Source organism: Geotrypetes seraphini, chromosome 3, assembly GCF_902459505.1.
Source record: "Geotrypetes seraphini chromosome 3, aGeoSer1.1, whole genome shotgun sequence".
Taxonomy (NCBI): domain Eukaryota; kingdom Metazoa; phylum Chordata; class Amphibia; order Gymnophiona; family Dermophiidae; genus Geotrypetes; species Geotrypetes seraphini.
This window is the reverse complement of record NC_047086.1, coordinates 274,159,869-274,172,188: the sequence shown is the minus strand read 5'-3', so window position 1 is coordinate 274,172,188 and position 12,320 is coordinate 274,159,869. Positions and strand designations below refer to the sequence as shown.

The 12,320-nt window shown below is 45.2% G+C and overlaps 1 protein-coding gene across 4 annotated transcripts in view; it reads left to right on the top strand.

Annotated features, from left to right (window-relative positions):
* Window positions 1-12,320, top strand: part of MTR (5-methyltetrahydrofolate-homocysteine methyltransferase) — an 819,135-nt gene that overhangs the window by 737,842 nt on the left and 68,973 nt on the right. For all 4 annotated transcript variants that reach the window (XM_033935789.1, XM_033935788.1, XM_033935790.1 and 1 more), the window contains 2 exons: window positions 1,025-1,123; window positions 9,525-9,600. In XM_033935789.1, the coding sequence (XP_033791680.1) occupies window positions 1,025-1,123; window positions 9,525-9,600 (175 nt within the window). The remainder of the gene's footprint in view (window positions 1-1,024; window positions 1,124-9,524; window positions 9,601-12,320) is intronic.

Here is a 12,320-nt window from a genome sequence, read left to right as displayed (position 1 = left end):
AATTAGACTACTGTAATGCGCTTTATTCTGGGGTATGTCAAAAATATATTCAAAGATTTCAGAACATACAAAACACAGCTATTCAGTTAATATTTAATATTCATAAATTTGATCATATCAATCCATTTTTAAAAATCAGCCCATTGGCTTCCCATTTCTTACCATATCGCCTACAAAATACTTTTATTGACTTTAAAAGTAATAATGACAGGTGAACCTCTGTATCGCGCATGTTTTTTGATGCCTTATACACCCTCAAGAACTCTTAGATCAGAAAATCAAAAACGTCTTATAGTTCCAACATATGAAAAAATTGTTTATGAATATATTAGGACTTCTATTTTTTCAGTGAAAAGTCCACAGCTTTGGAACTCTATGCCTCTGGCTCTCCAATTACTGAGTTCAACTGATAAGTTTAAAGCAAAGTTAAAAATTTCTTTTTTCAGATGCTTATCACAACAGCATTTGGCTTTTGAGAGTTTTCTGCAAGACACAACAAGAAGTTTTAACCTAATGTATTTTCCTCTCTACTTTCCTTTAACAATTGTAGTTCTGCTTTTAACCTTATTGTATGCTGTAAGTAATTTTATTTATTTTAATGTTTGATTTGATTTTAGATTGTAATCCACCCAGACGGTTTTTACGCTTGGTGCAGGATAGTAAGATATGAATAAACTTGGAATTTTTTCTCCTCTCAAAGTGTCCTCCTTCAATGGGGACTTTCTGATGGCATTTCAATATGTTTCTAATGTAATTTGGGATATATTTTATATGGAAAAGAAGATTATTTGAAATATCCGCTCAGAATACGTTGCAGCATGCTGATCTGTACGATATTGAATTGCCAGTGAGCGAGCCAATTTAAGGATCATAGAGAGTTTTCTTTGGCTGTTTTGTCAACAGCTGGTAGTTAATGCTTTTGAAAACTAATTCCCTAAAACTGTGCCATGAACCTCAGTGTATGAATGTCAGTGAAAGGCTGCAGCAGCTGATGATAATGCTTAAACCTTTTGTCCCACTGCAGTGCTCTCAGTTGCTAGATGACACCCTTAAAGAAGACTTCTTTGAAGAGATATCAGAGGAGTATGAGGACATTCGCCAAGACCACTATGAGACTCTCAAGGTAGATCTGACCACTGGTGATCTTTTTGTTCTTCGGATTTATTCAAGTATAGGAAGTCCTTAGTCTTATGACAAACTAGTTCCTGAAAACTTGCCTTTAAATCAAAATGTAAGTCAAAACTGACTGTCACACAAAAATATTCATATATGTGAAGAACTGGTTCCAGCACCAATCCTTATACTTTACTTTGTCAAAATGACCTGGAATTTGTCACATTTATGTGCTAGAAATTAAAATAAAACTGACCAGAGAGATTCAGCACTTCAAGGCAATATGAGCACATTATAAACTGTTATTCTTTCATAATAAAGTAACTATTATCAAAGCAGGCTTACAAGTCTGCCCACTCTACTGACCCACTTCCTTAAGTCTGAGTGCTAATGACCTAGTTCCTTAACTCGACCCTCGTAGGGATCCCACGTGAATGTCCCATTTATTCTTAAAGTCGAGCACGCTAGTGGCCTTGATCACCTGCACCGGAAGTTGGACATTGTCATCTAATGTACCGTGATATTAGTACACTAACCATATCATATGATTGTTTGTACACATGTTCTAAAAATTGAAACATTCATTATAATGTGGTTTACTAAGTGTCAGTAAATGTTTTAAGTATGTGGTGGTTTAATAGAATTTTGGGCAACTGAGGGTTGCCTGCAGTGAGTCAAGCACCCAGTTGCCTGGTTACCCTTGGACCTGGATGCAGTGATTTGGTGTGAGGGTAGACAGGCAAGTGGGTGTTTGAGGTTAGAGCACATAAGAACATAAGAATAGCCTTACTGGTTCAGACCAAAGGTCCATCAAGCTCAGTAGCCCATTCTCACGGTGGCCAATCCTGGTCACTAGTACCTGGCCAAAACTGAAAGAGTAGCAACTCGGCAATATATTGTTTCTTCTTATATGCTTTTCTAGAACTGGGAAACAAAATAAGAAATATTGGCGGGAAAAATGATGGCATGTGAAGCAGAGTAAAGGCACAGGACAGAGCAAAAGAGGTGAAGGGAAATGTTATAGGTGTTGTAATTTCTTTGTACATTCATCCACCCTATAAAATTTCCAATACAGGCAGTCACCGGGTTAAGAATGAGTTCTGTTTTTAAAACTATTCTTAAGTCAGATTTGTATGTAACTTGGAACATGTGAGAATCTGTGTGTATTTGTGTATATATCTACAGTTAATTTGTATTAAACAATTTGAAAAGAGGAGAGGGTAGGGAGGTGGTCAGGGGAGCATATGTGGGGTAGCTGGTGTCAGGTGCTGGCTGCCTGGGTTGTGTTCGGAATTAATATCTTAGGATCCTCCCACAACAATCTGTGTCTACTCACCAGAGGTAGTAAATAGCAAGGAAGGTGCTGCATCAACAGGGCTCTTTCTCCTGTAGCCCCTCCTCTTTCAATCTCACTCCAAGACACACTTGTGTGGTTACTCTGGCAATTGCAGGACACAGGCAGTGGAACGTCTTCGGTTGCTAGCTGCTATTGCTGCCTCCTTATACCCTATGCAAGCTATTTAGCCGATAGAAGGTTTCATACTGGGTGATTCCTGCTGCAGCACTGGCAGAAGCAGTGCTGTAAACAGAACGCCCAAGGTCGGCCCCATCGGGCCCTTTCCTCTGCCATGTCTGCCTAATGGAAGCGACATCATAGGAAACAGACATGGCAGAAGAAAGGACCCAATGGTGCTGATCTCGGGTGTCCTGTTTAAAGTGCTACTCCTGCAGGTCAGCCACAGAGAGGGGAGGAATGGAAATGCCGGAGCACATTCGTAAGTACGAGTCCGACATAAATCAGATGTTCGTTACCTGAGGGCAGCCTGTACTATTCTACTAATCAACCACTTGTTTCCTGTTCTTCAAATGTCATCACCCTTTCCCATCTACAATTCTAGTTAAAGTATTTTAGCTCTCCTTCTTTTTCAGTCTGACCATTGCAAATTTACTAATCTAGTTCCCCCATTTGAAATGTCATTACTTAAAGCACTAACATTTGACATTAATGTCCTTTATAGTTTATTATTTATAGTCCACCTTTTAACAAGGTGGATTATAACTGTGCATACACTGGGCTTCTTTTACTAAGGTGCGCTAAATGCTAAGGCGCCCATAGAATATAATGGGCGCCTTAGCATTTAGCAAGCGCTAATCTTTAGCATACGCTAAATCGGTTAGCATGCCTTAGTAAAAGGACCCCACCATAAATATACAAAACAACATATAAAATCATCTCATTCATCTAATACAAAGAAACGTCAATAACCATATTTCTTAGCGTCCCTCCAGACTGGCACAAACGGATGGGTTTATGCTCCTCTGCTGACAGATGGAGACTGAAAACACACTGAATTCTAGCAGTAGTACAAGTGGACTTTGCAGTCCCTCATAGAATCAGTCTGTTCTCAGTCTCCAGCAGGTAGATGTGATAAGCCTGTGCAGTTCTCTTCTGTTTCTTGGCCTTTGGTTAAGGTTAAGGACTGTTGGAGAGGATAGGCAGGGGCCTTTCTGGCCTTTTCTTGTCCGGACTGAGCATGGGTCCTGCGGGGGTCATGGGGTGTCACACTCGGGCAGCCAAGTCCCTCCCTCCATTCCCTCACTGCCCAAATTTTTATTTAGAGGTGGGCACCGACTATGTTTATTAGTACAGTCAAATCTAGGTTTGCGAGTAATGCGGTTTGCAGTGTTTCGCAAGTCGAGCAAAACACTCAAGCAAACTTTAACTCGCAAAACGAGCATTGGCTCGATCAACGAGCGTGTCAACCCCAGGAACTAGTTTCTCTCCTCTCCGCAGCTCACCCCCAAACCCTTACACACTAACCCACACCAAGTCTGGTTCAATAGCTCCTCTAAATGTGCACGAGATGTATCTGCAGATTACCACAGAAAGCTACGCTACAGAAGATGGGGGGAACAGATAGGAGACGCCGTGAACAAGGCCTAGAACGAGAGGAGTGGGAGGCTGGCGGCAGAGAGCAGTATGCATCCAGAACACGAAGTACTCCTTCACGCATTCCTGCAGGGTCGGGTCGCAGATGTTGAAGGGCCATAGGGTAGAGCTGGGGGAGCCCAGGGGAGTAAAGGGCACTTCACGCTATTTGCCTCAGCTGGCAGCAGGACCGCGGTGCTGCTCTCAGAGTCCTTCAGCTGCAGCATACCAGCTGCAATTCCGACTTCCCCTCCTACCATACTGCTACTGTTTACAACCACCAACTCACTTCTGGCCTTTCTCCCATTGGCCTGCATCACAGACGCGGCTCGGTCCGTTGGGCTGGCTTCTCCGCACAACTCGTTAGCCGGAAGTTGTAGAGAAGCACGGGAGCTTCCTCCCCCCCCCCCCCCATACAACTTCTCCTGCTTCCAGATTGGAGCGCTTCTCCTGATGTCGCCCCTGTAATTTTGCATGCCAGGTTTGAATGCTGGCGGCATGGTGATGATGGTAGCCTGATGATGTTCCCTGAGAGTGCTTAAAAGTTTGAGAGTGTACCATTCCAGATGTGGAGGGGAGAAACCACCCGCCCACAGTGCGAGCGCAGGCAGCTGCCGACGGTAAGTGTGCAGCTGACATTCTTTCCAGAGTTGTGGGTTAAGCTTGGCACCAGAGCCAAGGAGGTGAGTTGGCAGCGAGGAGGCTGGTTTGTGCTTAGAGAGGAGAAAAAGAGGCAGGCTGGAGGTAGAGGAAGGCTTTCTTAAGCAATTGTGCACAGAGGGAGGAGGGAAAGCTGTTCAGTTGGGACAGCAGCTGATACTGTGTTCTCCGATACGGGTAGATTAGATGCGGAAATCTGAAGTATTGGGGTGGGGAGTACTGAAGTAGATACTGAAAGTTTGCAGGGAAGGGTGAGCTTTTATTTGCAACATAGGCCTGTCATCCAAGTTTCCATTACTTTCTATGGGGAAATTCGCTTTGATATACAAGCACTTTGGATTACGAGCATGCTTCTGGAACGAATTATGCTCACAAACCAAGGTACCACTGTATTTATATACCACTCTTTGTTATAACATCAGTTCGGTGTACATCAATTTAAAAGAAAAGAACACCAATATTTAAATACAAGTATAGAGATAGAAAGAGAAAAATAAATGATCATTTGGTTGCTGTATGATCCAATGCCAAAATAAAGTTAAAAACCATATAAATATATAAAAAATCAAAACTAAGAGGAAAAGGCCAATTTAAATAAATATGTTTTTAAGGAAGCTCGAAATTTAGAATAGGTAGGTTCACAGCGGCGTTTATTTGGCAGGGAGTTCATAAATATGGAACTGATGCAAAGAAAGCAGAGTTTTGGATAGATTTTAATCTTACCAAATGGATAGATGGTAATATCAGTCTATTTAGCGTCGATGAATACAAAGTGCGGGTAGGATTATAAGGTACAAGTAATTTTACAAGATAATCAGGCTGCCCACAGGTCAGTACTTTGAAAGCCAAAGTTAACACTTTATGCATCAGCCTATATTTTATCCCAGGACAAGCAGGCAGCATATTCTCACATATGGGGGTGATGTCATCCATGGAAACCCGGTACGGACAGCTGTACAAGTGCACCAGCACTTTAAGAACATTAGAAAGTTTGCAACTGACCGTGCATGCGCAAGTGCCTTCCCACCTGACGTAGGAGCGCAGCTCCTCAGTTCTTAGTTTTCTGTGGAAGTAAGAAGTCATGCTTTCAACATTCTTTGTTTAGCCTTTGCCTTCCCACTCGCGCATTTGATTTTTTTCTTCAATTTCTTTCTTTCATTTTTAGTTTGTCTTTAAAAGTAAAAAAATATATATGTACAGTGGTGCCTCACACAACGAACTTAATTGGTTCCAGGAGCAAGTTTGTTATGTGAAACGTTCGTTATGTGAAACGCGTTTTCCCATAGGAATACATGTAAAAAAAAATAATTCGTTCTGCAGCATAAAATATGCTAAGATGACATAAAAAAAGATAAATTTTTGGTTATTATTTTTATTTAGATACATCTAAAAACATAATTGTTTTTTAAAACAACACACATTTTTTAAATTTAAAGACAGACTAAGTAGAGTCTAATTTTACAGTGAGAGAGGGCAGAGTCTCAGCGGCAAAAACTGGGACTTAACTGTTCATTTTTTTTTTTTTTCTACCGTGTTTCCCCGATGATAAGGCAGGGCCATCAAATAAGACAGCCCCCCCCTTTTTAGAAAAAAATGTTAAAATAAGGCACCCCCCCGCAAATAAGCCACCCACCGATACCTGCGCTTACCCAAATCGGGTGGTACGGTGGGTGACTCCGTGTGGTCCCTGGCACCCCCGACACGATCGGGGCAAGAGGGAGCTCAAGCCCTCTTGCCCCCCCCCCCGACTCCCCGACATCGATCGGGGCAAGAGGGAGCCCAAGCCCTCTTGCCCCCCCGACTCCCCGACACGATCGGGGCAAGAGGGAGCCCATAGCCCTCTTGCCCCCCCCCGACTCCCCGACACGATCGGGGCAAGAGGGAGCCCAAGCCCTCTTGCCCCCCCGACTCCCCGACACGATCGGGGCAAGAGGGAGCCCAAGCCCTCTTGCCCCCCCGACCCCCCGACACGACCGGGGCAAGAGGGAGCCCAAGCCCTCTTGCCCCGCCGATTCCCCAACTCCCCGACAATATCGGGCCAGGAGGGAGCCCAAGTCCTCCTGGCCACGGCGACCCCCTAACCCCACCCTGCACTACATTACGGGCAGGAGGGATCCCAGGCCCTCCTGCCCTCGACGCAAACCCCCCCTCCCCCCAACGACCGCCCCCCCCCCCAAGAACCTCCGACCGCCCCCCCAGCCGACCCGCGACCCCCCCGGCCGACCCCCACGACACCCCCAACCCCCTTCCCCGTCCCCTTCTGTAGTTGGCCGGACAGACGGGAGCCAAACCCGCCTGTCCGGCAGGCAGCCAACGACGGAATGAGGCCGGATTGGCCCATCCGTCCCAAAGCTCCGCCTACTGGTGGGGCCTAAGGCGCCTGGGCCAATCAGAATAGGCCCGGGAGCCTTAGGTCCCTCCTGGGGGCAGGGCCTGAGGCACATGGTCGGGTTGGGCCCATGGGGGGAGGGGGGGTTTGCGTCGAGGGCAGGAGGGCCTGGGATCCCTCCTGCCCGTAATGTAGTGCAGGGTGGGGTTAGGGGGTCGCCGTGGCCAGGAGGACTTGGGCTCCCTCCTGGCCCGATCGTGTCGGGGAGTCGGGGGGGCAAGAGGGCTTGGGCTCCCTCTTGCCCCGATCGTGTCGGGGAGTCGGGGGGGCAAGAGGGCTTGAGCTCCCTCTTGCCCCGATCGTGTCGGGGAGTCGGGGGGGCAAGAGGGCTTGGGCTCCCTCTTGCCCCGATCGTGTCGGGGAGTCGGGGGGGCAAGAGGGCTTGGGCTCCCTCTTGCCCCGATCGTGTCGGGGAGTCGGGGGGGGGGGGCAAGAGGGAGCCAGGCGGAGAGAGGGCAGTTAAGCGCAGTGCCTGCGCGGAAGGATGCAGCTCGGGCGACTTCGTTGTGTGAAACGAAGTTCGTTGTACGAATCAAGACATAAAGTTCGTTGTGCGCAGCGTTCGCTGTGCGAGGCGTCCGTTATGCGAGGCACCACTGTATATTATAATTTTTTTTTTCTTTCTGGTTTTTGCCTTCAGGCATTTTCAACAGCGGGGCCTTCTTTTTCGCATCAGCCTTCAACTTTTGATTTGGCTGAGGCGATTTTTCCTTCTATGTCTCGCCCATTAACCAGCTTTAAAAAGTGTGGCAGGTTCGAGCGCACGATTTCCATCACCGACCCACAAAACTGGTGTATACAGTGCCTTGGCCCTGAACATCGCATTGAGACCTGCACGCATTATTCAACTTTTAAGAAACACTCCATTTAAAAGCCGCATTCTACAGCAGAAGCTCTTTGGTACCATGGAGGGAGCGGAGGCATCGCATGCATCGACATCCAAGCCCTCGACATTGAAGACACCACCATCATCTGTTGCACCTGCATCGACACCAGTATCGCAGGCTTAGCTCCATCTGGTAAGCCAGCTAAAAAGCCACCAGCTTCCCAGACAGGGTCTCAGGCCATTAAGGTATCAAGTCTAATCATGCCAGCCAAGCAAAGACCTTTAATGCGACTCGCTTCAACCTCAACATCCGAGTCATCCTCTCTTGAGCGAGTCGCGGTATCACTGGTACCGGCATCAAAGCCAAAGTTATCGGTGCTCATTTTCAAAGAGAAGCTTGATGCTCATGCGGCGTATGGGGATATGTTTAAACTCTTTACCCTGATGTCAACTTCTCCAATACCGGCTCAGCCTGAGCATCATGCCACATGAGATGCTGCAAATCCATCTGCTACTTCCAGACCACAGTAGAAGAAACAAAGGCAGCAATATCAGAAGAAACCTCAGACATCTGCTCCTTCTAAATCCACTGTCGTTTTGATCAGTTATTGGAGAACATAGCATGGGATTTTAATTTAATTAGGTTATTTGCATGGTTGGATCGAGGAATGAGCAATTGTGCAGAAAACCAGGCAGTGATCCGTTTCCTGCGTCAGGTCGGCAAATACGATCATCACTATCTTTTCTCTGCCATCTCAGAGCAGGCTGGCGGAGCTGCAGCATTTGGTTCTAGCCTTTCAGGAGTAGGGAAATTGAAGTGAAGGAGTCGCTGTTGTAGTACCGACCCAGGCTGGCCTTTCTCAATTGAAGACATGGAATTAGAAGCTGACTGAGACTGAGGATGACGGGTTTATTTTTATTTTATTTTCAATTTTCGTTTTGCTTTATTTTTGTTGAGCTGGTTTAATTTTGCTATTTTTTTCCAGCTTTTATTTTTAGAATTTTTCTTTGGGGATATTGAAGTTTTCCCTTCTGTTGTGTCTTTTACACACCTATTCAATTTATTGTATTATGTTTCCCCTCTTCCTTCTACTATAGTTAAATTGTGAGCCCATTAGAACAGAAAAGGAAATTCAAAGTACCTGATTAGATTTTTGACCGTTACTTAAGTCAATGTAATTGTTTTGTAAACCACCTCGAATTCTTTGGGAGATTTAGCAGTATATAAAACACCACATTAAATGAAATGAAATAAACTATAGCTGTTAAAACAGGTTTAGCGGCAATCGTTGGCTTTAGTGCATCTGGGCCTTGATTGCTTTTGTACAAACTGAAAGAGCAGTAGCGAGCCCACTGGGAAGGAGGTGGAGTTAAAAGATGTGTGATATCCTTCTGCAAACAACTTGCAGGTTCAGATGGATAACCCTATTGTTCAGGACTACTAGACACATCCACAAGAAAAAATTATCGAGGTAAGAACCGCATCTTTCTATCTTTATCACTGTCACTTCCTCAATTTGGGTCTCTAACAAAGGTAGGCAATGTATGTGCAATTACTCAGGATGAAATTGATTCCAAACCATAAACACTGCAATTTTTCTGAATAGGAAAGGAGGTATCTGACACTAGATCAAGCCAGAAAAAAAGGGTTCCATATTGACTGGCTGTCCTGCCCTGTACCAGGTTAGTATTCAGAATAAAATATAATTTCTGGTCTCTCAATTTTTTTAAACTTGTGATATGTATGTGGATTCTTTTTTTAACCTACCAAAATACAGGAACTGAAGTATAAATATTTGTTTTAACAAACTATTCATATAATGTAGATGGCATTTTCGAAAGGACGTTAAACACAGAATTTTGACATCTAAATAAGTACATCACATATGGACATCCATCTCGCATGTATTTTAGAACAGGATACACAGCCTGTTCTAAAATACACATGAGATGGACTTCCATATATTGGAATGGGGAAAACAATGTACATAGATATCTGTGTGGCAGCATAGGAACGTCCATCTTATAAAATGGCTACAAAGATGTTCATGAAAGTTTCAAGTTTATTTAAAATTTCTTATAACGCCTAATCAAACCTTCTAGGCGGTGTACAAAAATGTTAAAACCGTCTATTAACTAAAATACAGTTTAAAAACACACAACACTAGGGAAAATACTAACTTAGTGGTAGCCTAATGTTTAGAGCAGGGGACTCCAGTTCAAATCCCACATCTGTTTGTGATTTTTTTTGTAAATTATGAGACCTCCAGGAATAGAAAAATACCTACTGTATCTGAACGTACACCACTTCAATAGCCTTCAGGCTTGTAGTTGTCATGTATTCAGTTATAGTTGGTATTTTTATGTTCCTGGGGAGCTCACAATTAAAAAAGAATGGAAGTGGGATTTGAACCTGGGTCCCTAGTCCATTGTGTTGACCAGTAGGCTAATCTTCAGATCTAACTGTATTAATAGTCATACTGATCCACCTGTCTAGCAACCTTATTGAATGTCCGCATCAATCTGTCCATTGTAACTTCCTGGGTAACTGACCCAATCTTATGTAATGTAATCAGACCTTAAACTGAATAGAAAACCTGATTAACATAATATGCTGCTCTGTTAAGAATGTTCATAATACTTGAAGCTCTCATACAGCTTGGTATCCCTTGCCAGTTTCACATTCAGAGAAGAGGAAGGGGAACAGCAACTACTGGAAGATTAAGGGAGGTGTTGTATCTTAATTCTTCCAATGAAGCAGCTGTTCAGTCAGAGCTTCTTTTTGTAATCAGATCTAAATAACAACATCCATCTTTTAGACTTATATGTCTCTTCTCCTTTTGTGGTCAGAGTTGGGACATCCATATTTTGGGCCTTCTCTAGTCCCAACCAAAACATGTTCCTTTGTTGTATGAATGTACTGCAGCATTAGATGTTCATATCTTGCCTTTGTAAAATTGGGATTTGGATGTTCATGCAATATAGAAGTCCACCTGATGTTGGCCTTATGTCCGAACTACTGGAGTTGCTGTTGAAGTCCAGCCTAACCTGTTTCCTCCGCGATCCTGCCTCTGATGTTAGAAGAGGGGCGGGACCGCGGCAGAGGAAACAGCTCCGAAGCAGTGGAAAGATCGCTAGCATCGCGATCTTATCTGCAGGCTGTTCCTCACAGGTAAACAGTGCGGGGAGGCCTGGGGGGAAGCCGGACACCAGGAGAGGCCAGGGGGAAGACGCAGGCCTTCCGTGGGAGGGGCGGGTGAGCAGTCCTTTGGGGTGGGGGGACAGGCAGGCAGGCCTTGAAAGGGGGGAGACAGGCCTTCAGGGGGGACAGACCTTCAAGGGGGGGGGCGGGCAGGCAGGTAGGCCTTCGGGGGAATGCAGGCCTTTGGGGGGATGCAGACCTTCAAGGAGAGGGAACAGGCAGGCCTTCAGGGGTGGGATGCAAGCCTTTAAGGGGGGAAAGCCTTCAAGGACGAAGCAGGCCTTCAGGGATGGTGGCACATGCCTTCAAGGGGGACAGGCAGGCCTTTAGGGATGGGGTGTAGGTCTTCAGGGGGAGGGGCAGGCCTTTGGGGGGACAGACCTTCAGGGGAGGGGGGCCCTGGTGTAGAAGTACACATAGGGAGGGAGGGAGGAAAGGGGGAGGGGTTCAAAGTGACATGCATATGCCGGACTTTGGGGGGAAGAAATAATGGGTCTGAAAATAGAGGAGAGGGAGAGAGATGATGGACAATGAGATTTAGGGAGGGAAGGAACAGAAAGGGAGAGAAGTTGGACACAAGGGATGGTGTGGAGGGGGGATAGAGATACTGGATAGGAGGGTAGTTGAGAAGAGAAAGGAAGAGATGGTGGACCCTGGGGTGGTGGGGAAGGAGGGAGAGATGCTGGATGAAAGGGTAGTTGAGAAAAGGTGGATCTGTGGATGGAGACGACAAAAAGGAAAGATACCAGACCTCCGGGAGAGGGAAGGGAAACGGAAGGGGAGGACAGAGGTGGCAGATGGATGGTTAACACGGAGAAAGAAGAAAGAAGGAGACCCTGGAAAGCAAGACAACCAGAGCCTGGGACCAACAAGATTTGAATATTGACCAGACAACAAAAGGTAGAAAAATTATTTTATTTTCTGTTTTGTGATTACAATATGTTAGATTTGAAAAGTGTATCCTGTCAGAGCTGGTGTTAAACTGCAAACGTGAGCTAGGATTTAACAGAGAGAGGAAAAGTCCTTTTTGTTTCTTTATTTTGTTTACACCACAGCGCCAGTGTGGTTAGAAGCCAAAGGGGGTGAAAAAGCTATAAATTAAACCCACCAGGATGTTTGAAAAAAACACACAATTGGGCAGGAAAATCGAATCAAATCGAAAAACCAATTTAATAGGCTGAATCGAATCAAATCAAAATTT